The 26,334-nt window shown below is 44.1% G+C and overlaps 1 protein-coding gene across 5 annotated transcripts; it reads right to left on the bottom strand.

The window, feature by feature from the left end:
- Positions 1–518: 518 nt before the first annotated feature.
- On the bottom strand, positions 519–16,635 carry slc32a1 (solute carrier family 32 member 1). Of its 5 annotated transcripts, XM_049024039.1 has the most exons (4): positions 9,465–9,522; positions 5,412–5,483; positions 4,578–5,246; positions 519–3,251 (listed from the first exon to the last, which is right to left on the bottom strand). In XM_049024039.1, exons 3-4 carry the CDS (start codon positions 4,977–4,979, stop codon positions 2,064–2,066), a joined length of 1,590 nt encoding a protein of 529 aa, XP_048879996.1. In that variant the 5' UTR covers positions 4,980–5,246; positions 5,412–5,483; positions 9,465–9,522; the 3' UTR covers positions 519–2,063. The 5 variants fall into 5 exon arrangements, with proteins under 5 accessions (XP_048879996.1, XP_048879998.1, XP_048879994.1 ...); XM_049024041.1 differs by lacking the exons at positions 5,412–5,483; positions 9,465–9,522 and adding an exon at positions 16,450–16,635; XM_049024037.1 differs by lacking the exon at positions 9,465–9,522 and having other exon boundaries at positions 5,412–5,606.
- Positions 16,636–26,334: the final 9,699 nt, after the last annotated feature.

Genomic DNA, 26,334 nt, shown 5'->3' on the forward strand with positions numbered 1-26,334 from the left:
CAAGCAGGACCGCTCATTCATCCGTTCATGATTTCACAATTGATAAAATCTAAATCGACGCTCCAGACGGGAATCCTTCTTATCTGGCATATGAATAAGCTGCCATTGGGCAGAGAATCCCCGCCTGAAAGATGCTGATAAAGGACACGTTAACACAAAAGTTATGCTAGATGTTTAATTACAAATATACACGGATTTACTGGTTGGTGCCTCGTTTGCCCTTTGATTATCTCCGGTCCGTCTTTATATACAATCTCAGTACATAGAAATACTCTGTTTTTCGAGTATTTTTAACACTACGATCCTACCTGAATTATTGTCTTGGAAAGCCTGAAGATATCTCCGTATCCACATTGTGAAATGCTGACATTTATGGTTGATCGCATTTTCATCAGTCCCCCTTTTTACTTGTTCAAAAATCCGCCGCTAACGTTGCGCTGTTTGCGTTATCGCCACGACGATGACGCTTTTCACACAAGGTCCTGCTCAAGTAAAAAAATAAATCTTTCTTCTCCACGTAATGTTTCAGCTTTTATTCTGTTTATAAAAGAAAATACAGATCTCTTACCGATTCCGTTGTCGTCACACAAACAAAACACAGTAAGTACAATATTAGTTCACGTTTATTTTTCAATATATTTATTTTCACAATATATGTTTACGATTTTTGTGATATACATTCCATCTTTTTGAAACCACAATAACACTACACATACGGCTTATAACAATTCCACAGGACCTGTTGGATTGCACAGAATGAAAAAATGTCCTCATTTCTTCATTTTTAAAATTAAACTTCAGAATTTATGACCCAAACAATTGAATTACGGAACATTAAATATTTAAGTTCATCTTGTTGACTGGAAAAATGCATACGGAACTGGTGCGAGAATATATGTCGGATAGGACATTGTATTCATAGACGAGTTTATGAATTTATGATAAAATTCTTTTATCTTAAGGTTCTCATAAGTTATTAAATGCTTTAAAATATTACCTCTGTTTTAAATTTCTTCTTTTTCCACCTGGGACGAAAGGGGTGTAATAATCCTTCGGTATTCTGTATCCTATTAAAGTTATATTGTCTAGTATTAATTATATAATATATTCTTTTGTTAGTTGCTTCATTATTTATATACTTATTTAAAAATTAAACATTCATTTTTTTAGGTTTGAATTTGCTTTACACTAAGTAAATTTCTGGGCGTTGATTGGTTTCTTGCTGGATATTTTTCAGATTCGTTTGAAATACATGAAGATTGAAGATGCATAGTTCACATTTGTCTACATTATTTTCTCTTAATAAAAATAACGTGCAATGATTACGGTCCTCGTTACAATTATCAGAAGGACAGATTGCACAATTGATCTACGTGACATTCTAAAATCGTAGAATTCTGTTTGATTTCTCATTTGGCTAATATATTCATTCTATATTTCTGGTCTGAAGGGCTTGACAACCACAGCTGTATTTTTCCTTACAATTTTCGAAATTATTATTTACAGATATGATGGCCTTCTCAAATCTTCAGCCTCTTTATAAATAGATTGCATTAATATAGAATAATCTTGCCTGTCTGATTTTATTGCCTTAATTTCGATTTGGGAAGTACAAAAACCCAAAATTACTTGGAAATCATATTAGCACAAATCCGATCTCTATTTGAGAGTAAAGATCAGAAAGTTACCATTATGTCAAAGCCCATTTAATTATAATATAGCATCATGTGACTTGTGACATCATTTGTTTTTTTCTCAACTTTCACAGTTCAGTGCTGCATCAGGTAGAATGTTTCATGAAAATAACAACTAATATGACAATGCAGAGATGAACTATGCCTGCTCCAAAGTGTAGTTTCATAAGCACGTTTCACATGTTGCGTTCCTTAGTTGTAAACCCTTTACTCAACATAAAATCCAAGGAGAATCATTTTTTATAGATATTGTGCATGTTTGTGTGCGAATTTGCGTGTGCCACTTGTGAATTGCCATGGGGGTTCAGCACATGAAGGGTGCAGACCTGTGATAGCCTTATTTTCAGTGATGTTTTCAACCAGTCCTTGTTAATCTTGTATATTATACTTGTATGCCTCTATGAGACCCTCCATTGAATGAATGAAGCCGGAAATGCTGCATATACCCCCTATTACAAATATAGCCACATCGAAGAAGACTTGGTGCCACAGGAGCTTCCTCCAGAGAAGCTTCAGATGAAAGAGGCTGGGAAGCAGAAAACACAAGCCGGCTCCTGTCAGGCTTCCAGTGAGACCCATCAGGAGGGCGAAGTGTGGAACATAAATGGCCATGAGCAACGTGAAGACCACCAAGCCGCACCGAAGCGAGAGACCCCAGGCCTTCAGGCGTCCATCGCCTCCATAGCAATCTGGAAAGACTGCCCGTCCGCCGTCCTGGAAGAGGGATTTCTCCAGGACCTCCACCGCGGCGAAGAACGGCAGCGGGTACGACAGCAGCGCCTTCGACACCAGGAAAAGGTTCACCACGGCCCGTATAGTTGACGGCAGGTTATCTGTGATGACCTCCTTGGTTTCATCTGCCCAGGTCAAGTAAGCCACGAGGGCAAACAGGCCCTTGAGCACGCAGGCCGCGATGTGGGTCCAGTTCATCATGCAGTGGAACTCGCTGGGCTTCTGCATGTTCCCCTCCAGCGATGGCAGGAAGATCTGTGACGTGTAGCTGAACACAATGATCCCGATGGAGATGGGGAATTTCTTGACGTCGATGTAGAACTTGACCTTATCCCAGGCCCAGTCTCGGGCCCTGGATAGACAATAAGCTATGACAAGGACGTTGATGACGAAATGGGCCAGTGTGCAGAGTAAGCTGAATTTGGAAACAGCCTTAAGGTTCTTGAGAAAGGCGCACGGCAAGAGCGCAGCCGTGGCGATGATAGCCCAGGATTTCTGCGACACTGGAAGGCTGGGGAAGCTGTTGTACATGAGATTTCCGCTGACCACCACGTACAGGATGCAGGTCATCACCAGCTCAATTATCTGGGCCACGTTCACCACCCTGCCGCCTAGACTGGGGAACCTCGGCGCACAGCAAGCGTTGGCGATGTCCACGTAAGAGTCCCTCACACGCACCAGCTCTCCATCCTCATTCTCTTCGTATAGACAGGCGATTAAGATTTTCCCAGTGTAACAGCAGACGACCGCAGCGAATATGATGAGGAACAATCCGAGGTATCCACCATGGAGTATGGCATAGGGCAGCCCCAGTACGAACATCCCCTACGAACACAGAAACAGCGACATGCAAGACTCAAACAGTCAGTCCAACACTGGGATTTCACTAAAACCAGGCAGAACAATATACCTACGTGGATATTGCTCCGATGATTCTTGGAAATATCTCCCTTTTACCTCATACTTCTGGTAAATAAGACTAATTTTCAAGATCTATGAAAAATCTGTACACAACAATTTTCAATGAATTAAAAAGAGTAAAATTGTTGAGAATGCCTTTCAGTTTGATTTATTTAGCATTATCTTATCTTTTGAATTATAAATGAGATTAAAATAGGATTTATTTATTTATTTAAATCCTTTTTTTCTCTTAGAGCACCGCCCGCTTGCCTGGTGTGTTTTTTGCGTCATATTTGAGGTTCTGGGGGATTCGACGTGACGTAACGGTGACCGCCGTTGTAGAGAACGAAGGATGGAAGGAGGAACGGAATATTTCATGTACGATATTGTCAGCCAAGGGAAAAAACTCTTGGAAATGCTGGAATGTGCATTTCATAAACTTAATACCAGCATTTCGTTGCATGCACATTTTCCAGCTCTTGTACCCTTAAAGAAATTCAAATCACTAATTTATGTATGACCTTGCGAAGGGCGTGACGTTGAAATACGCATTATACGGACAGAATATCTATTTTATCCGATATTTCCACCATTTCTGTTGTGAAACAGTTGATGCTAAGTTTCAGAAATCTAGTTACGTAATTTCCTTTCATTTTTAAACTTATTTTTCGTTCAATTAATTGTATCAACAAAATTATACATGTGTGTCGTCGTCTCTACCACAGTTCAAATAATTAAAATCAAATGCCAAATCAGTTATGAATTATCGTCGTGTCTAATTTTTTATAATTAAATATACAGTAATGTATTTATCGCGTTCGCCTTTAGTAAACGAATAACAGCTATTTTCTTTATCTGAACGTAACGCACTTTTTATAGATAATCAACTCGTAGCATTTCAATATCGAAAATTCGTACCACGAAATTTTCCAAATAAAATTAATGTTGAAGGCAGTAGTTTCAAGACAGAATCTTCTCAAGGGGATTTACAATGAACGGTGTTCTTTCCTCTCCTGAGCTGTATGTTTTAATCCTCTGCTTTTGGAAACGATACTACGCTAGTCGCCCTCAAATGCAATTTACAATTTAGTGTAATTAAAACATTCACGTTAATTTGTATTGACAGTTTCTAACAAATGCGAAATGGATCGCTGGTCGAAAAATAAAAATAAAACAATGAACGTCAATGCAGGCTAAATTTGACAGTGCAGGAGCTGGTTGGCAGAAATGTACTGAGTGGCGCGTCTTTACCTGAATTGCGTTGGTAACGTTCCAGCCGGCTTCCCAGGCTGTGATTTTGGGTTTGTCTTGGCCGCCCAACTCGTCGCATATCCCACCGTCTTTGGAAGAGGAAGGCGGGGGACCAGTGCCGTCCCTCTGGTAATGGCTGTCCCCTTCGATGGTGCCGTCGCCAAGGTCTCCACCGCCCTCCCCTCCTACCTCGTCCGTCTTGAGAATGTCCATCTGCAGTCCTTGTCTGTGGTCATAATCCAAATCATCGCAGGCAGCGAAACCCAGCGCCTCTTCGTCGGTGGCGGCCTGGAAGCCCATTCTGGCGAACATCCCGCTCACCTTAGCCTGTGACTTATTCGACACCGTATTAGCCGCATTAGATATCTTATTGGAAATCTTGCTTCGGATTAACGTCGCCATGGTTCCGACTTTAAATGTATTATATATATATTTGTAAATATATGCGTTCAATAATGAATTACAATTTTCTCTTGAAACTGGAGATCAGATCCAGAGTAACACCATGCGAATGATACCCCGACGTCTTCGAAAGCCTTTCGGATTGAAGTTTTCAGTTGTTATCTCCAGCTATTGCGAAAAGAGTGCGTTTTCTTGGTAATCCTCTGTTTCATGTCACCTTCAGATGTGTGCCCCCACTTCTCGCATCTTGTTTTCAACAGTATATCTCTGGGAACGAAAACAAAGAAATTATAAACGGTTAAGTCAGACTATACGAACCAACTAAGAGAGAGAAATTATGACGCGTAATTGCAATGGGCGACACCTTCGGGTCCTTCCTTCTTCTTTTTGTTAATATCGGTTGTATTTTTTGTTTATTGGGTTTTCCCTTACGGTCGTAAGCGGCAGCGATCCCACAGTTGGTTTCCCTCAGCCGTCACTGATGCCAATGCGGTAGCGTAGAGCCTGGGGGAGGCGAGGATAAGGCACGTGTCACCATCAGCCTGCCAATGCAAAGACTCCACTTTGCGAGGCACGTCTCCGGCCCCCCACTCGCAGCCACCCCGGACCGCTGGAAAGAGGAGAGATTTGCTGCATTTCTGGGGGAGGCGCTTCCTGTCACTACAACCCTCTCCACCCTATAGTCATTTGCAATATATTTATTCCAGCCCCCAATCAATGACATTCTGATGCTCCTGTCGCGCATAACTTTGCTTATATATAAAGAGACGGAAAAGGCTAACTGACCCATCCCCTAAACGGGCTGACTTACTGATTTTATTTTAATGCCCACCCTACAGTCAGTCCTTTATTCCGGTGTCCCTGTTCCCATTGTCCGCATGACACTTTTTAAAATGCCCTTTTAAAGTCTCTGGTTTCACGAGGCGAAGAAGACGCGCATTTTTCCGACGACCATATTAGTTGAATGCAGTTATTTTCCATCTCGAAATCAGTTTTGTATTAGAAAACGGCCGTTTCTATTTCTCAAAACAGATAATTTTTTTATGATCTGGTTGTATATGAAGAGGTTGGAGAGGATATAAAAATGTAATACATTTGTTCCACACCAATAAATTGTTTTCAACGACATGTTTATATATATATATATATATATATATATATATATATATATATATATATATATATATATATACTTAATGTATATACATTAAGTAAAAAACTATTGCACGTAATAATTGTCTGGCGCGTTATGCCGCCATGTTTCTATTCGTTGGTGAGAGAGACTCGCACTGGGTTTTGTTTAATCTTTGGATGTAAATTTAATTTCTCATTTTATTTACTCCCCCTCACAGGCAAATAAGAATTATATATATCGCAAGAAATGCAATGACAAAGGTATGCAACCATGTACGTCCATTAACACAACATATATTTTGTATTTACTTAGGCCTATTCTTTAAAAAGATGTTTTAGAACTTTAACAGCACAAATTTATACAACAACGGATATAAGTCCGAAGTCCTTGAAAACCGATTTGGATACATATTTACAAGACTGAATATTTTTAAGGCAAACATACAGTCTTGCATTTTCGACATTTCCCTGCTGGATCCTTGCGCAGTATTTTGTATGGTAGTATTCATGTAGGCCCATAACGAAAATATTTTACATATTCGCAGTATTTTTTTTCGCAGTTTTTCCCAAGAAAATGCACAACCTGTTTTGTACAGTTCCTTGGTTTTAACCACAATGCTGTATTTCTAACGATTTCTGTGATTATTGGAGACATGTAATTACCACAAACCGACGATTAACTATGATTTCGTTCTATATCACTGTTTGTTATATACAATACAGTTTATCTTTAAGGAAATGTTCTCTCCCCCATTCTTTCCCGCGTACACGTTGTACCGGTTACATCCTTTGTCTCTGATTCCATTGCGTAACGCAGACGCAACATTTCGAAGCATGCCCGCGTGCTTGCACAAAACCGACGGGCTGGCAGTACAATGCCGTCCTAATTGAGAATGAGCCCCTCACCCATTGGCGCGTCCCGATTAATAGGTCACCCAACCAAGCAGTCGGATTTTTTTTTCTCTCTTAAGCATTCCTCTGAATACTGTGCGATGTGTTTGTGTTTTCTTATTTTATTGTATAACTCCAGAAGGCCAATTTGTAATTGCAATATAAATGATCATTAATGACATCATTTGATTTTTTTAATCAAGTGTACACTATAATGCGTTAATTTAATCGTAAAGAGGACATTCTATTTTATTTTCATCTGATACGTCACCGTATAGGCTACTTCGTGAGAATCAGGGGCGTTTCTATAATTATTGAAAAAGAAATCAGTGGCTAAGTCAAGGTTACCCGGACCTTGACGTTTTCTTTGAAGGAAGACTGGCATCGGGCTAAAATACTCGGGACTACAGCCCTCGGTGATCGAACCTAACGATGATTTAGATAAATATTTTTCCCACGATCATTTTCACAATCACTTATGTGCATCTTTAATACAAGCAGCGCGGCAGAAAAGAACTAGAATGACAAAATAGTACACAAAGTAAGTTGACGACATAGTATCAAAGTGTTTTTTCACACCCAAACTGCGATTTCAACTATTCATCAATAATGAACAGTCTGCAAACATATTTTCCGTCATTCGGCGTTTATTACATTTGCCTTCTATCCAGCTATGTACGCAACTACTATTTTGCTTTGTCGTTTATCATCGATGTTACAGACGGGCATACTGAGATTCCTGTTTACTATTGCCACTGTTTTATAAAGGGGGGGGGTTAGCGAGTGCGAATTCCAGTATCTCAGAATTCGACACCGCTGTTCAGCACCAAGCAGGGGACAGCGACCAAAAGAATAATAATCATTTAAAGAAAAGCTTTTTGATACACCGCCCTTCCTGTGCGGCTTTTACCGCATTTATTTTTTAAATAGTTAATTCGCTTCCCCAAACTCATTTCGCAGATTATATTAGCAATGTTTAACGTTCACTCATTCTCTGACAAAAAAAGAGTCTAGTCTAAAACGCCGGGAAAAAAACACTGATTGCGGAGTAAACGAAAGGGTTAATGGGACGGAACGTTATCAGCAGAATACAGACCCCCTACGATACGTACGACTGTCTGATTTAATACGCCGTAAAAATACAATCACAAAAAGAAAAGAAACGCCGTGGCAGAAGGAGCCTAGAGACAGAGGTCATTTTGTCGGAAATCAATTCACATAGCCCATCTAGTACATGAAAAGCACTAATAATAATAATAATAATAATAATAATAATAATAATAGCATTTCTGTTGGAATTAACATTATGCAAATTTGACTTATCGTGTTAATATAAATTTTAGAATGATATCTGTGATGGTGTCACGTTTTGCAGAATTTTATATGAAATGCATTTTCAGGCGTGACGTACTATTTTTGTCACCCAGCATAAAACCTTACAAATGGAAACACCACACGCGAAAATCTCCATCCCAGCTTCACAAAACATAGGCCTACCTCACAATTTTTGACAGCTTTCAGACGCTGTCAGACATCTGTGGTTTCTCTCACCGATCCTACCTAGGTAATCATGGTTTTAGCTGACTCTCTCTATAACGTCATTAGGAATGCTGCGACGGGCTCGTTTGCGTGATTATTGGGGATAAAAAGTCGAATTGAGATTAACAGCTCGGCAGGCTTCTGTCTTTTGAGTGCTTTAATTCCTGGTCTTTCTGTGCCAGTGTCACTCTTGTGCTCTGTTCACCAGCGCTCTCCGCGAGAGAGCCGCAGATGGATTTTTTGAATGCGCATCAACTCCACACCGCTGCGGTTGTTCTTTCATTTTTATGAACTATGCACAGAAATGAAATATTTCATAACATAGCATTGTAACAAAATGCGTGTTTACCCTATCCATATTAAAACTACGTTTTTCATGCAGGTCCTGTCCTGTTTTTTTTTTGTTATGTCTTCTTTTGGATTTACCGAATAGGAAATTAAGTATATGCTTTAGATATATTGACCGTTTCTGGAAGAGTAATATTTTGAAGCCAATTACTTCAGTTTTGAATTAAATGACCAAAAAATGTCAAAACGAACGACGGGTGGTTCAAACGCGGTCTCCGTATGGTGTTTGTCCATTTTCCCCTACCCAAAGATACCCCACCTCTGATATTTTAAAAATTGCCTATTTAACATTCAGCAGTTACATTTTTACGTCGTGCTCTTTCAGCTGTAAATATATGTACGTCCGTTTAAATAGCATACTAACACATCACCGTACGCATGTTAGTTTAACTTGAAGAAAACTAATTTTAGCTAGTACACAGCTGTTGGATCATCTTCGCTTCTGACATATTATTGACCGTAGATTCGTGTGAAAGCAAGAGATCGTATTTTAGAGTAAAGGTGCGAAGAGCTGATGCAGTTCGCCGGGGTGGAACTGATGATTTTCTTCGCTCATTGCACAGAGTTTATTACCTATCAGCGAGGGCAGTGCGGGGTCAGCTGTCTGGTCCTGGGAGGATTCTCTGCACATTGTTGTCACCAACCTATAGAGACTGACTACAGACTACTGACTTCGGTCAATCAAGCCGTTGTCCGCTTGTCCTTCTTGGTGTCCTTTTTCCTCGCGAGGCACGTTATCACAAGAGACATGCATCTAAGGTGCTGCGACAAAGCGCGGGGTATTCTGATTACGGTCTGCAAGCCATGTTTTGTGTTTTAATGCCAATCATAACCATAGCCAATCTGATCCCTTTCTCGCCAACCCTTCATTCTCCGTTTCCCCTGCCCTCTTTTGCTCACAGCCTGCTCTGCCCCCTTTCCCATTACACACTTGGGTGAATCTGAGCACGGCTGGCAGGCTCTGTGTCTCTCCGAACTAGAGAATGATAATTAATTAGCTTCACACATATCGCGTCACTTACTAAGCTGGAGAGATTGTGTGTGTGTATCCTACATAACAGTGTGTGTGTGTATATATATATAGGTTATTATATATATAATATACAAATATGGGTGTGTGCTGTAGTCTTCAGAGCCCTTTTCTTTTCTTCTCAGAAAGGATTGTCCCGCATTCTGAAAGGTGTTCCGACAGCTGTGTTTGCTACGGCATACATTCTGCCTGCAGAATTAATGTCGACGTCATTGAGACCCCTTAAACTGCCGTTTGACGCAATGATTGTTGCGTTGGATATCAGAAAATAACCAGATTAAAATGTACCCACTGCAGCAACTAAAAAAAAAGATAAGTGACAGCAACTAACTAATCTGTATTGTATCTACTACGCCGTGTGAGTGAAAATACTACAATAACACATCAGATTGGTCAGCTATTGCCTTGTCGGAATCTTGCAGATCTGTATCATAGGCTGTCAATTCTTATCCTTCAAAACCAGTTCAGTTGTTTCATTTTGGGTTATTTTGGGGTGTTTTTTTAAATGTGTTCTATATGTATATGTATATAAATTCTATATGTAAGCATCCACGAATGAACAAACAAAAGTTTCGTTTCTGTATAGATCGATTCACTAAAATAGAGCGGATTCCACTTCTCCCCGCGTTTTGTTTCTCTGTTTCTTCCCCTCTCCTTTAACCTATGCCTGGCTTCGTTGGCTGGGGGGCTTTGACAACCCAGCGAGGCGGAAAATAACACATAACACACTTCAATTAATAGGCGAAACTGAAAAGACACGCGGCGTCTCAAGGGGGCTGCGGGGGAGGGAAATTAGCCAAGCCTTTGCTGCGGCCCGTCTCCGCATGCATTAGCATTAGCATCACAATCACCAGGACATTATTGTGCTGATTAGCCGCGCGCGAGGCGAATTGCGGTGATTGTCAGATTCACCGAATTCTGCGTGTGATAGTTTGCATGCACATAGCTTTTTTGTTTATTAATCTACACACACTGCATTTTATTAATTTTCACACACCAAAATCTAATAACACAAAATAGCAGACACACGAGTTTTTAAGGCATACTTGCGGATGCAAAATAAACGGTAATACTAGGAGGACCGTTCAAAGCTCATATATATAAACAATTTTTAGATGACTAAAATAAATAAGCCCACCACAAAAATTTAAATGGACCTTTCTATGTCATCCAAACATTTCCTCCCCCAGAGAGATATCCAGGTGGCCTTGTGGTAAATGCTTAAAAGCCTTTTCATTTATCCTAATGCGCCTGTTTAATGGCTTATTATGAGGCCCCAGGAGGGGTGTATGAAGTGGTTTGTGGTGGGCCGGCTAATAAACGTTGCACTGCCGCTTTGCCAACCAGTCAGTGCAGCCATTTAAGCACAGACGTTTGCGCCGACCGTCCTGTCAGAAAGCATACACAAGCATAAATTCACTGTGTGGGCAGCTGCATATAAAGGCTCACCAAATACCAGACAAAAGATTATAAAGGCATGAAAGCTTTCATGGCACGTCACGGTCGATGCTATAGTCATGGCGATGGACTGTTTATTTTGTTCTGAACGCAATCGGATTGTGAGTGTGTGTGTGTGTGTGTGTGAGAGAGAGAGAGAGAGAGAGAGAGGGAGGGAGAGAGAGAGATAGGGAAAGAAAGATCGTATCGGGACTTTTCTTTTCCCTGCCGATAAGTGGCATGTTGCTGTTGCCTGGTTCCTGAGCTTCTCCCCAGACGCCGCTCGCTGTTAACCTGAAGTGACTCGACTCACTTTATCACCTTTCACCCCCCCCCCCACCGCATGCCTCCCCCCGCATTCCTCCCCCCGCTGTGACCGATTAACATTGTAATTGCCTTTCCCCCCATTTTATTTGCGGACGGCGCAAACCCGGGCGCAGCAGCACGGCCCCGGGGCGAGCGGCTCGAGGCCGCCTCAATCAGCAAAGCAATCTGTTTCTATTATTAGACCCATTACCGCCATCGACAATGAATATGGAATTCAAAAACATACAGTATGTGGTTATTTAGTGTTGATCAATCTAGAAGGGAAGTAAATAAAAAACAAAAATGATCAACTGCATTAAAAATGTAGGCCTACTTGGTTAACGTATCCGAAATTTACATCTAGCCACAATAAAATGTGAAAGTTCTTTCTAAAGGCGAATGCGCGACAGCCGCTAGACACGAGATTTTTCAATTTCGTATAAGGGTTTTCAAAACATTAACTCATTTCAAATATATCTACCCAAAAAGATATCAATTTAAAAAACCGATTATGAGATAAACGAATAAATGTAAAATGAAAAAAAAAAACACTTGTATAGTAAGTTAGAACTACACAGACATTTTAACTGTTAGCAGATTAATTGACGTTATTCTCTCTTATGTCTTTTAACGTTTTTAATTGGCATATTTAACAGAACGTCAGCCTAATTTAAGCTTGATCCCGAGAAATTCCACCGTGGCCATTTATCCATTTTCAATCCATAACGTTGAGTATTGTACACCATACACCAAAATAACATTACTAGGTTCAGCTCAGTTTTGCCTGGTGGGCCTGTAAATTGTTCTGTCTTTGGCTGCTGCTAAAGGTTCTACATAGGTCACGTTTTGGTTTCTGCCGTAGCTGCACGGCTATGCTGGATCAGCAAAACTTATCGTGCTGTTTTTTTTTCCCCGACAGGAGAAAAACGTGACGTCACGAAGACAGAAATGACCACCTACGACTTTGGCCGCGCTCAGCTGCGCAGCAGCACGGCTGCAGGTGATGACGTTTCTCAGTGCAAATATTCCTTATCCCGTTTCCTCTGGATGCTGCAACATTATTTGATCTGACTAATGTGGCACTTTAAAATTTCAGTGAATACAGGTGATAAGAAAATATCTTTATCAGATTTAATATTTAGCTGGAGATTTTTTTGGAGACCTAGTTACGGCTACCGTACGAGGATACTGCAGAACAAGGGTGAGCGCCCCCGGAGTCCAAACTCCACCAGTATGTTATACATGCAATATTTTCAAATTAATGCTGCATAGATCCAAAGAAGCTTCCTTTTTAAAATATATAACTGCGGGTACATATCATTATTCACAGGAACAGATTTTAGGATACGAACCAGCACCTTGAATGTTAAAAATCTGTTTCCTTTCCTGCTACCTGTGGGACGGATTTTCATGGGAGACATTATAGTGACACAAACCCAAAAGTTCAAAAGTGAGCGAGACGCTATTAATTACTTTTGAAGAAAATGAGCCTATTGTGTATGTGCGCGTGTCTCTTCGGTAATTCATGCGTGCGAGCATTACACCAGGAACTGAGTGGAGCTGCTTTGTAGCTATGAAATTTTAATGGTGTAGGAGTTGCAGCTGATTCCCTTTGCAAAGATGCATGGAGTATCAGTATGTGTGTGTGTGTGAGTGTGTGTGTGTGTGTGTGAGTGTGAGTGTGTGTGTGTGTGTGTGTGTGTGTGTGTGTGTGTGTGTGTGAGTGTGAGTGTGTGTGTGTGTGTGTGTGTGTGTGTTGCCAAAAAAAACAGACAATGCCATCATACTGCACAGTAACAACGAAAATTACTTTTATCCGGCTAACCCAAGACTCTGCGGTCCCCTCCTGACATTTACATTCCTTTTGCGTTGCTGAAACTTATTTGGGCACATAAAAGCCACATGCCTGAAAGAGATCAGAAGGGCTTATTGAAAATCTATACATTTATTGAATTAAATTTACCCTCAGGAATCTTTGACTTGGCTGTGAATAAAACCTTTTTTTTTCATGCATGCCTGCTGCTCCATACGCTTGAATGAGAACATGCATCCACTGTAACTTTTTGTGAGGGAAAATGGTGGTACAGTAACTCATTGTTTCCTTAAATTTGCCGCCCACCCTTACTGGGAGTAGCGTAACGCTTACATGTACTAGTGTGCTTCCCCTATTTCTACTACTAACTGAGTGATTCATTGACATGCAAAGCTTGTTCTATTGACTCCGTAGAAAAAACCGGTTTGAAAGGTTTTTTGGCTCAGCGGTGCACTTTTAGTGGAGCAGGCGGTTTAATTGCAGCCATCAGGACTGGAAAACACCGAGGTCCTTTGCCATTGGTTGGGACCATGGTTGAAGTAGGTTTCCTTTCAAAGCCGAGCATCTCCCCTGTCCTAACACCCCCCTCCCACCCCCCCCACCCCATCTCCTGGACGTCATTAACTGCCATTGTCAAGCGGCACAATCGCACTCAGGACAGCCCTGGTGCTTATCAGCCACCCGTCGCACGCCGTAACTGAACAGCCGCTGCTATTGATTCCTTTGTTGTTCCAGGAGATGCCGTTAAAAAATAAATAAAAAATCACCGGGACCTCTGTTGCCAGGAGATACCCTCCTGAAATGGGATCGCGGTTCCAGGTGTCCACTCTGCCTGGCCGGCTTTACTTGGCGATGCAGCACCATTGCCAATAAACCCGCCTTTGAATGGCGTTTGTCTGATAGTTCTTGCGGAACACATCAGCATGCTCCTGCATCTCATGATACCCCTTCCCCTTCCCTCACATGTATGTCTAATCTTGTCACCTGTTAAAGTATCGCATTTACAGACCCCTCCAGGTCTTGCTGCTTACCCCACGTGCCGCTTAATGCCCTTAGGGTAACTTGGGGCAGCTGTAAACACTCCCCAGACAAACCTGTCAATATCTAGCCCTTATATACTCCATCACACCGCCGCCCACCCCCCCCCCCCCCCCCCCCAGGGCGGCCCGGTCTGTTTCCAGAGCTCCACGGAGATTGCTTTCTGATTTCACAGCCGCGTTGTTCAAACAGCCCCCTGGCCCCCGGGCGTGGTGGAGCGCTGGTGGTCCCCTTTGAGGGCCCCTCAGCGTCTCTGACCTTTAAAAAACACGGGGCCCCTTCTCACAGGAGGTCGGATCAGAAGGTCAGGTTTGCACGTCTTTTCCTTACGAGCGCTGGCTGTTTGAAGTGGAATTATAGGAAGCAACAGAATCACACGCTGCACAGTGAGAACGCGGCCTGGTGCCCCGGTGAAGATTAACAGATGAGTCCATGTGTTTTTTTTTTATCAGGCTGATGGTAAATGGACTGCATTTATATAGCGCTTTTCTGCTCCTACGAGGACTCAAAGCGCTTTACATTTCATGCCTCACATTCACCCATCCACACACTCATACACACACCGGTAGCGGAGGCTGCCATGCAAGGTGCCAACCTGCTCACCTCCCTGCTCACCTTCTCCATAGTAGCATTTCTACCAGTGCACCACTGCTACTAATAATAACAAAAATATAATTTTTAGAGTTGTATTTATATAAGGCCTTTCTCACAATAACAAGAACAGCAATAATAATAATGCCACTCTGCCTGTGTGGAGTGCATGTCCTTCTCGTGGGGTTTCCTCCACTCATGGGGGTTTTACTTCTACGATCTGATTGGTTATCTCTCTGAACCAATCATTTTTCGTTCTGCCCTCAGAACAGTTTTGTGTAAGTAAAACCCCCATGAGCGTTTCCTTTGGGTTCTCAAGTTCCCCCCCAACAGTCCAAAAACACACAAAGGTAAGCTGGAGTTGCCGGATTGTCCATGGGTGTGAAAAGTGTGGCTGTGTGTCCTGTGTTGGGTCAGCGCCCTGTCATGGATTATTCCCTGCCACATTCTCATAGATTCCAGGATAGGATCTGGACCCCCCTGACCGTGAATAGTACAAGTTGGTATAGAGGATGGATGGATAGTAATAATCCATAACTGCCTGTCCTGTTGTCAGAAATGTAATTACAACAAAAAACAATAACAGAGGTTGAGAATACCATATTGGTCAATAAACATTTCATGGCTGTAATTAATTTCCCATAAGCACCTGGCAGACACTGTGACCTTTGAACCAGGAAGACATCCCAGCTTTTTTAGCACGGCTACGTCTGTACGTTAGTCTCTTCCTTCATTTATCCAGAACCCATCACCACCGCACATGCACACAAAGAGGCACAAGCTAATATATATGGTAAATGTGAGTGCATATTACTATATTTATAAATGAAGCCATCATTTTTGTAATAGAGTAAGATAAATTAGGAGGACATTTATACAAAAATGTCTTTTTTGACAAGATTGGGAAAAGATGGAGCACTTGACTTGATGAAAACTGCTCTTTGTAATCCGGAGACCCGGTTTCAGTCAGGAAAGCTGAATGTCTGAGACAGTGGCCGATAGTGAATTCAATATTCTTTCTCTCGCAGGGGGGAAATCACTGCTCCATTCATCACTGCCCATACGCTGTGGTGGTGGTGGTGGTGGGGGGGGGTTATACAGTTTGCTTTGGGGACCTGAGTCAGGGGACGGTGGTTGCCTCTGCCAGTTGTCTCGCCTGCTCCATTTCACGGTGGCTTGTTTGCACGAGATGGTGCCACTTTGACTTTTCTGCACCCCTCCAGTACCCCTTTTGCAGTGCACTGCAACTGTACACCCGAGCCTGTCCCCATGGAAACCACAGCTTTATCATTTTCCTTTCAAGAGCAGACCCAGCCACCCCAATAAACGCTGTGAAGACTTACCTCAAACGAAGTTCCGGTCGAGTTCCGGACTCTCTGTCTAACACGGTTCTGTTCCCATTCCGGTCTGTGCGGGTTCTCCTACACAGACATTCTGTGCGCTTCAGCAGATGTGAACCTTCTCTTAAAAATACAAGGGAATATAAAGCGATGAGATGTTTTCACACGAGCCCGGCTTTCAAAAGAGGAGAGATGAGGAGAAAAGGAAATGGGTAATTATGCAGCCTGCCAATATGTTCCTGGGATGCAGACGCTCAGAGTACGTTTGAGTCCTCACAGCAAACCCTCTTTTGGTTCCCACCATTTTCCTTCCATTATCCGTGAGGCCGGGCAGCAGCTTGAATCAGTTGTTCTTACCCACCCAGTTTGGCTCCTAATGGTATTCTGGGGCATCGGTAGTGGCCACAGGATGCCCGGCTTCAGTCCTGTGGATAGATTGTCTACTTGTTCTCTTTCGAAACACTCAGAAGGAGGCAACCACTCCTGTGTGTGTCCAAAAAAACCAAACAGGCCAGCCGACTCGGTCGGCGGACAAAAGGGGAAGAGCTGAAGCGAAAAGCGAGGATCATGCAAATATAATCAGCTTCTGCCACGTCGGTCGATCTTACGGGAGGCGGGAAGTACAAAGAGGCATTTACATTTAAATACACAAACCAATGACGCTGATGAAGCCTCAATAAAAGCCTATTAATAAAACTTAATAATAAACCGAGGGGTTTAGAACACAGTGAGAAGGATAAAACAAGTGACTTCCTTCTCGCAGAAGGATCTCCGATGAAGGTAGAAATATCGCCTTGACCTTCATGATGGATTCAATCAAAGCGTTTCAGCTGGCCTCTCTAAAACAAGCCAAGCCAGATCTCAGCCAGCAACCCCCCGGCCAGTTCATGTCTTTGTCGAATCCATCCCTTCGTCCATGGGGCTGAGGAATGGCTTGAGAACTGTCTTTAAAATGGTCTGTTTGGTGCAAAGTTGCTTGCCATTCCCAGGGCTGCCATTGGCGTAGAAGTTCAAGGTTTTCACAGAGGTCTCCAGACTCTGTAGCTCAAACAGAAGACAAAATTCCAAGTAAAGTGCACTTTCTGTATGTCCTGTACGTCACTCGTGTAAACCAAGACTAAGTTCGGCTGCAGTGAACGTGGCAGCCCTCCTGAAGGACTATTTCCATAATGAAAACGATTCAGGGTGTTAAGGAGCTAACAAACCACCAAAAAAATAGGACTGTGAGCTTCTTACAGTCGTTCAGGGAGTCAAAATTTTGTCAGAGTTGGAAAATAATGATGAATTGATAAAAATATTCTAAAAATCCATGCACGGACTGTTAAAGGTTTGTTATTGTGTGTGATTTAATTGGTTTACAAAAGGAAGCTCAGCAAATGCTCTGCGCCGATTGTTAGTACGTCCTGTTAATAAAGACAGAATAATCCCAGGAACCTGGAGCTGTTGTGCTTCTCACAAACGCCACCAGCCTCTCGCTCAGAATGTGCCATCAGGTTAACCGAGGGCAGGACGAAGACAGGTGTGTCAGTGAGGAATTCTGCTTTCACTTTTCAAAAAGCAGCATGATGCCAATCGGTGGCTTGATCTGGATGGTTATGGCTGGTTGGCCGCTTGTTACAGCCGCAATTTGTTGAAGTAGCGTGGCTATTTATGGAAATGACCTTAAATTAGCGCTGATTGTTCTCTGACCGCACTCCTCCTTTCAGGGTAACGTGCCTCGCCCCTTGCGTAGTGCATTTCGTGCACGGAAAGCTAGTCCCACCTTCAGTGAAACAATATTTGCTAATGATAACTAATACTTAGCAGTAGGACACAGATTAGTTTAGAGTTATGATGTTTTTCATGATCTTTTTTTTACGCGTTGATCTGAATTTTGTCCTTTTTGTTCTTTGCCCGTCTCTCCTGTGGACGTCTGAGACACGCACGTCGCATGTCAAGCCCAGTTTCCATGAACGGCAGATGGGTCGACATTCGGCATTTCCTGTCGTGCCGTACGCCTCGTTCCGGTGTCAGCCCGCTCTCTCCTTCCCCTACACCTTTACAACCTTTTTTTAAAAAAAGACTTCTTTTTGAAAGCCTCCTTCACTTACTGTTCGTCTGGTCATTTAGCAGAAGGGTGGGATTTAATTTTTGTGCCCCCCCCCCCCCCCCCAATTAATCATGGCCAGGTTCAGGCTCTTTGTTCCTGCACATGAATGCAGCAGACTAGAGAATTGCTATCATTTTCACAGTCTGTTCCCCCACAATACACAGCAACCACCCCCCCCCCTCCCAAAACCACACGCGACTGCCTTTCATGTTGCCTCATTGCACATGCTCTGTCATTACCCACTGCCCGCTGGTTCCCATTCCCCCACCCCCACCCCCACCCTCTCACTCTCTCTCTCTCTCTCTCTCTCTCTCTCTCACTCTCTCTCTCTCTCTCTAGTCCACTCCGGTCATACCTATGTCCTGGCTTTCTGATTGGAGATAATCACCCATAAAAGATCTGTCCCTTTTTTTTATCTCCAACCACAGCTGCAATTCATTAACGGAGTGAACAGGAGCCCCTGTTAGCCAGATAACCCCCCCCCCCAGCCCCCGCCCGGGCACTTTCCTCCTTTCTGTGAGTCTTTTCATGCTCATACAGCTGCTGATGCCGGATGAGTCCGCCGCCGGGAATTGTGGAACATCCCTCCAGCTCAAGCCTCCTGCTCGTCTTGCCAGCGCCAAGTCAGATGATATTTAAGCGTAAATACAGACACCCTACAGGCGTGATTAAATTGCCATTGTTCCTGAACCACTCCTGGTTGCTTGCTATTGTGTATATTCTTATATTCGTTGTAAATGACTGCTTCTTTAGTAATATTGTGTGGCAGAGATAAAAACAGAATCCCACTGGATTTAAAGTGAAAAAATATATGATTGTGATAAAATGTATGATTAGCAGGCCTCATATTGCCCATCCATCCAACCATCCATCTTCTGTGCCACTAATCCAGCACAGAGTTATGGTGAATCTTGAACCAATCCCAGACTGCATAGGACATAAACCAGAGGATTCCCTTGACTAGGGCACATGCACACAAACATGCACGGTTTAGTGACGCCCATGCACTTAGCTGCATGTTTTTGGTTCTAAGAGAGGAAATCCATGCGAGGCAGTGAGATCATGCGAGGCAGGGAGAGCATGCGAGGCAGGGAGAGCATGCGAGGCACTGAGATCATGCGAGGCACTGAGATCATGTGAGGCAGGGAGAGCATGCGAGGCAGGGAGAGCATGCGAGGCACTGAGATCATGCGAGGCACTGAGAGCATGCGAGGCAGGGAGAGCATGCGAGGCACTGAGATCATGCGAGGCACTGAGATCATGCGAGGCAGGGAGAGCATGCGACGCACTGAGTTCATGCGAGGCACTGAGATCATGCGAGGCAGGGAGAGCATGCGAGGCAGGGAGAGCATGCGAGGCACTGAGATCATGTGAGGCAGGGAGAGCATGCGAGGCACTGAGATCATGTGAGGCAGGGAGAGCATGCGAGGCACTGAGATCATGCGAGGCACTGAGATCATGTGAGGCAGGGAGAGCATGCGAGGCAGGGAGAGCATGCGAGGCACTGAGATCATGCGAGGCACTGAGATCATGCGAGGCACTGAGATCATGCGAGGCAGGGAGAGCATGCGAGGCACTGAGATCATGCGAGGCACTGAGAGCATGCGAGGCAGGGAGAGCATGCGAGGCACTGAGTTCATGCGAGGCACTGAGATCATGCGAGGCAGGGAGAGCATGCGAGGCAGGGAGAGCATGCGAGGCACTGAGATCATGTGAGGCAGGGAGAGCATGCGAGGCACTGAGATCATGTGAGGCAGGGAGAGCATGCGAGGCACTGAGATCATGCGAGGCAGGGAGATCATGCGAGGCACTGAGAGCATGCGAGGCAGGGAGAGCATGCGAGGCACTGAGTTCATGCGAGGCACTGAGATCATGCGAGGCAGGGAGATCATGCAGGCCCAAGAGCCAAACTCCCAGTCCTGGAGGTGTGACGTTCATATTTTCCCTCTAATTGCAGCTCGTGATATTAATTCTGCATCTGTATTTTGGTGAAACTTTTATTTTAACTTGCGAGGGGATGGAATCAGTTACCACAGGGCGTATTTTCTGATTGTTTTCAAATCTCAACAAGTTTGTGTGTAGAGCCTGAAGCCCAGGAGGTCCTAGTTTGCTTAGCAAACTGAAATTATGGTGCTATTTAGCTCTGAGTCCCCCCGGGACGACCAGAGTGGGGGACCATCCCACTCCAGGCTGTGGGGTAGAGCTCTGCAAATGGCAGGAGGGCTGGACAAACACTCTGTCAGGACGAGGGAAGGTTCTGAGTCTCCCTCAGCATCACAAGCTCAGTATAAAAATACGTTTTTCAGGCATATTTACGATTATCACAATAATAATCCATCCATCCATTTTCCAAACCACTTATCCTACTGGGTCGTGGGGGGTCCGGAGCCTATCCTGGAAGCAATGGGCACGAGGCAGGGAACACCCCAGGATGGGGGGCCAGCCCATCGCAGGGCACACTCACACACCATTCACTCACACATGCACACCTATGGGCAATTTAGCAACTCCAATTAGCCTCAGCATGTTTTTGGACTGTGGGGGGAAACCGGAGTACCCGGAGGAAACCCCAAGACGACATGGTGAGAACATGCAAACTCCGCACACATGTGACCCAGGCGGAGACTCGAACCCGGGTCCCAGAGGTGTGAGGCAACAGTGCTAACCACTGCACCACCATGCCGCCCCCCACAATAATTATAATAATAATAATTAGCCGTGCTTTATTTAGCACTTGTGTCTTTTTATTGTATTTCTTGCAAGATCTTATTGTAATGATTCTTAAACACACCATAATATTTATGCTCAGATTTTACCCCCACAACCCGAAACCCACAGTATGGCCGAAGCGCATCGATCAATTCAAATAGGCAAATCTCTCACTGCCCATATCGATCGTTCATGGAGGAGTCAGCAGGTCTTCGCCATCGGGATCGTGACCCTGTACTGATCCAGTCAGCCGGTGCGAAGCTCCCCATTTTCATCCAAGTTGTTTCACACTGAGTAGAGACGCGTTCCGTCCAAGGACACGTGGAGTGTAATAGCAATCTGTTCTGTGACACGCTGTCCATGAAAGCCAGAGAACGGAGTACGGCCCGGATCCAGCCTCTTCCCTGAATAAGTTCATTTTCCATACAGAATACAGCTGCCACTACAGTGACAAAGAGCCCGGAAAACGACCCGCTACATACAAAAGCAGCTCTGGGCTCATTAAGACCGTCACCCTGGATAATATTATTTTATGATTTTCATGTGAAGACAAATTGCAGTTGGATTTCAGTGTATAAGCCTTGTTTGCCACATCTGCAACATCTTTGAGAACATGAATGTGTGGTCCGTTGTTCCATGCTTGGAGAGGAACCTGTATTGTGTCCATGAATCTGACTCCCTAGGACTCTGATACATAAAGGTTAGAGGAGATGGTGAGTGAGGTGGTTCTTAACACTGACTAAAGAAATTAGTCTTATGAGACAAATGTCATCTGGCTTTATTTGAATTTGCAATAATTCACTGCTATTTAATTTGCCATTGATGGTATTTATGCGTGTGGATCATTTACTGAAGATAATTTAACTAAATATCATGAAAACAGTATTACCCTGGTGAATGTTCACCAGTTTGTCTGGAATCCAGCTGCGTGACCAGTATGCCAATAAGAGGCTATAAGGAGGCTGTGGATAGTGAAAGTATTTTGCCAACAAGTGACTCTAAGCCAACATGACAGCCTCCATCTAGTCAAGGACGCTAATTACAACTCCTTCTTGGGATCACATGCTATGAGCTGTGCTGTTCTGCCTCTGTCTCCTACCCATAATTCCCAGCGTCTCTTTCTCTGACTCACTTTAAAAGGCAGGGTGGTGGGACAAGAGTGGAAGGAGGGGATGAACTGAAAGAGTGCTAAGTATAGAAGCCGATTCTGAGGAAAAGAGAGAGACTCGCTAATTTCGTGCTTGACTGACGGTGTTTTGGCAGCTGTCAAACCGGATTGGGGGGAAAGATGTGTCGAGGTAGATGAGTTTTTTTGGTTTCTGTGTGCGTATAGACTGTCTGTCTTCAGGTATCTGAGGGAGTCAGTTATCGCCCCAGAGCATGGAGAAAACCAAGATGGCGGCGCGATGGTGACACTGATGACGGCCAGTCATGCACATGTGTCTGCGGGAGGCAGGTGTTATAGCATTTATACGGTAAGGAGTGTAAAATGAATGCAAGCGCGAAGCCATCCAAGAAAATGCAAAGGGAAGATACTGTATAACATTGTTGAGAAACCCACAAACAGAAAACATTTTTCTCTGCGTGAAAAGAAACAAAATGATTTTTTTTTTCCTGGGGTAATTTGGGGAGCAGCTAATACATACTATTACTGAAATTGCTTCAAATTGGTTGCCATGGTTATCGGTTTAGCTTAGGGCCATGACAAGCAACATGGTCTCTCTGCAAAGCGACAAGCAAGAAAGGAGAGGCAGAGAGAGGGGGGGACTTTGGAGGGGGGGGGGTGGAGGGGGCAGAACTGAGGCGGGGGGGGGGGGGAGACAGACTGGCGGGCGATGACCTGGTAATAGAACGGCTCTGACTACAGGCCATATTCCAAGATAGTTGCCATGGTCACAATAATTGGGCAGCGAAAAAGGGGGCATGAGTAGTCTGCCTGAGCGCAGAAAGGAATCGTGGGAGAGACGACCTGAGGCAATACTGCCTCCTGGCAGTGGGAAGCGGTACTGCGGTGTGGAGATGGAGAAAGAAGCTGGGTAGCGACTGCCAAGCAAACGAGGGCATCTCTCTGCTCCGGAGCTGCTACACGCAGCCAGCGAACGACGCCATCGTCATGAAGCCGCACGGTGCCGTTTTTTTCCCCCATATTTATTTGCTTTCAGGACTTCTGAATCCTGAAACTTTTATATCTGGCTGATATTTACATGAGAAGTGGAGTTGACCTTGGCCATAACCTTCAGTTTCAGTCGACAGGGCGCCGATTCGGTATCCAAGAACAGCAGATGAATTACCGTCGGCGACACCGGACTCTTCCTCCCCGCACCGCGTCCTGTGTGGGAAAAGCCCTGTGAAAAAAAACACAGCAGGAGATCACGCTCCTTCCTCCCACATGCAGCACGGCGGAGTTCTGGGCGTGACTTCTGGTGGGCGTTTTGGGCACGACGGCGGTGATGGAGTCAAGCGCGGGGGCCCGCAGGGGGTGGGAATGCGTTTTACTCATGCGGGGGGGGGGGGGGGGGAGACCAGACACACCTCTTCCTCTTATTGTTTCACTCTGAGCCAATGGCATCTTCACATTCCTATGACGCTGATGAGGTGAGGTAGGCAACACCAGTGTGGTTAACTGGCTTTGGGAATCCCCATTCCCTGGCCTGGCTGAATTCAAATGTACCGTTAAGCTGAACAGCAAAAACACACACACACACACACACACACACACACATACACACACACACATGCACACACACACACACACACGCACACACACACACACACGCACACACACACACACACATGCACACATACACACACACACGCACACACACACAAACACGCACACACACACGCACACACACACACGCACACATGCACACACACACACACACACACACACGCACACACACACACACACATGCACGCGCACACATGCACACACACGCACACACACACACTAAGCCACATAGTAAAATCCCAGTGACAGCAGACCTGCGGGAGTTTGAGTGTGTTATTCTGGAAAAGTCTTATATTGCCTTTCTTAAAAGGTTCAAAATACTAATTTTGCATCATAGCTTTCCGTGGCTGGCATTACAGTACAGGCTGGGGTGCAGTTCTGTAGCCTCTCCCAGCATCAGCAAACTGGCAGTGTTAGGAAATCGTGTTTTGTCATGTATCGCTGACGTCCTCCCCAGCTTTACAATGAAGTCACTCCTACAGAACCTGCTGTCATCCTGGACTTCATTTAAATTTGCAACATAATGAAACAAACCAGCTATTCACTAGCAGAACAGGCAACAGATATTCAAATGTTATATAGTCACGAAAGGTCTTATAATTTTTCCATAATAGTTCAGATATTTTGTATGTATGTTGTGAAGCAATTCCTTTGAGCTTCGAATTTGACCCAGTGAAAGTAGTGACTCAGCGCTATTAAAAGCTTAATTTATTCGAATTTTTATTGTTGTCACCTAGTGGTTGTTTGCGGTCATTTCTGCCCATGAACCACAAACTGAACATCGTATCCAGCAACAGAATCTGAGTCAGCTGCATAACGGCTTTCTATGACATTCTGGGAGGAGACCCTTCACTGTCGCTCAGCTGCAGTGGCACAGCAAATAAATGGCGCCCAAGGTGTGCACATCCGCAGGCGCGCGCGCGCGCACACACACACACACACACACACACACACATTCACACACGGATAATTTGACGCGGAATGGAGCAGAGTGCTAAAGGCGCATCGCTAAACAGAGCTGGCACATAGGAGTGCAGAAAAATGGGTCTGAGGGGATGATGAATTATGGGTAACGAAATGATCCATGTCATGTTGCTAGGTAACGCTAGGGCTGGATGGTGCAGATAAACGCAAGAATTCCACCCCTGCCTGTGAGCAAAGAGGGAGAATACTTGTTGGGGGGGGGCAGCATGTGACAGAATGAAGGACATTTGTAGACCATACAGACATGCACCCATCTCAGAGATCCTTCTAGATCCCACGTCCTGTTCTCTCCCCTGCTGTCACCATCTTGATTTTCACTGAGCGCTGGTTTTCTGTTCTCACATACGTTCGGCTCACTCTAATACACACAAGCAAAAACACACACTTCATCGCCGTAACTGTAGCCATTTCTCCCTGCTCATTTTATCCATTGTCTCCTGGTCACACGTTCACGCGTCTGCATTACGGTTTGGCGGATATCATAACACTCTATCCTCCATACAGGCAGGAATCTCCGCATGAAGCACACTGACAGCATGGTGTCATGACAGTCTATTCTGATGGATGCTTCTTTCCGGTTATCTAGTGACTGAGGGAAGAACATTCATCTGAGAGATTAGCCTGTGGTCCATGTTGTTCTGGGAATTGATCTAATGCTCCTTTAATCTCTACTGGATGTGTTCGATGCAGCGCTCCTTTCAGTATTCCCTCTGGGGATCTTCAGCAACATTAGCTGAGAAATGAGCAAAGAATTTAACAGCAAACCAGCAAGCTCAACCACTGCTTAAGATACGCACATACGAAATCAAAGAGGTACCAGGCGCCTTCGTTTTGTAAAATGGCATTTTTCAACCAAAACGATCCATTCAGAACAAAGACCACTGTTTCTACGTATTGCAAAAAAAAGCTAAAATACTGTGTTTTTTTTTTTTTTGAAAGTGCGCGCTGAAAAGTGTAAAGCTCTTATTCGTCTAAGTTTATTACTCTATTGAGTGATACTTCTTGGGAAAAGCCACCAATGACAGAGCGCTTAATGGATATTGCCTGTGCAACTACAATGACATCACATGGACTTATATTTTCACTGAACAGCAGCATAATAATATAATTCTGCATTGACCTAGCTGGTACAGGAAAGACAGACCAATGCTGCATAATTTATTAATTATCTGAACAGCGTCTATGACATGACTAAGTATGTTTTTCTGGTTCAGCAAATTACTTTAAGAAATTAATTCATCAAGTAACACCGGTGGATTTTTATGACACTGGCTTCCGTTCCTAATAATTCGACGCCGATGGTGAGACTGATGGAAAGCTGACGGCATCATAAAATATTTCTTGTAGGAATAAATAAAGAACTGAGCGTAAGTGG

Source organism: Brienomyrus brachyistius, chromosome 8 (assembly GCF_023856365.1).
Source record: "Brienomyrus brachyistius isolate T26 chromosome 8, BBRACH_0.4, whole genome shotgun sequence".
Taxonomy (NCBI): Eukaryota; Metazoa; Chordata; class Actinopteri; order Osteoglossiformes; family Mormyridae; genus Brienomyrus; species Brienomyrus brachyistius.

What these genes read in the sequence shown, in the direction of transcription:
- slc32a1 (XM_049024041.1), bottom strand. Translation starts at nt 4,979, where the DNA reads ATGGCGACGTTAATCCGAAGCAAGATTTCCAATAAGATATCTAATGCG. An exon ending in ACGTTACCAACGCAATTCAG is followed by an intron (nt 3,252 to 4,577) that starts GTAAAGACGCGC and finishes CTGTGTTCGTAG; the next exon opens with GGGATGTTCGTACTGGGGCT.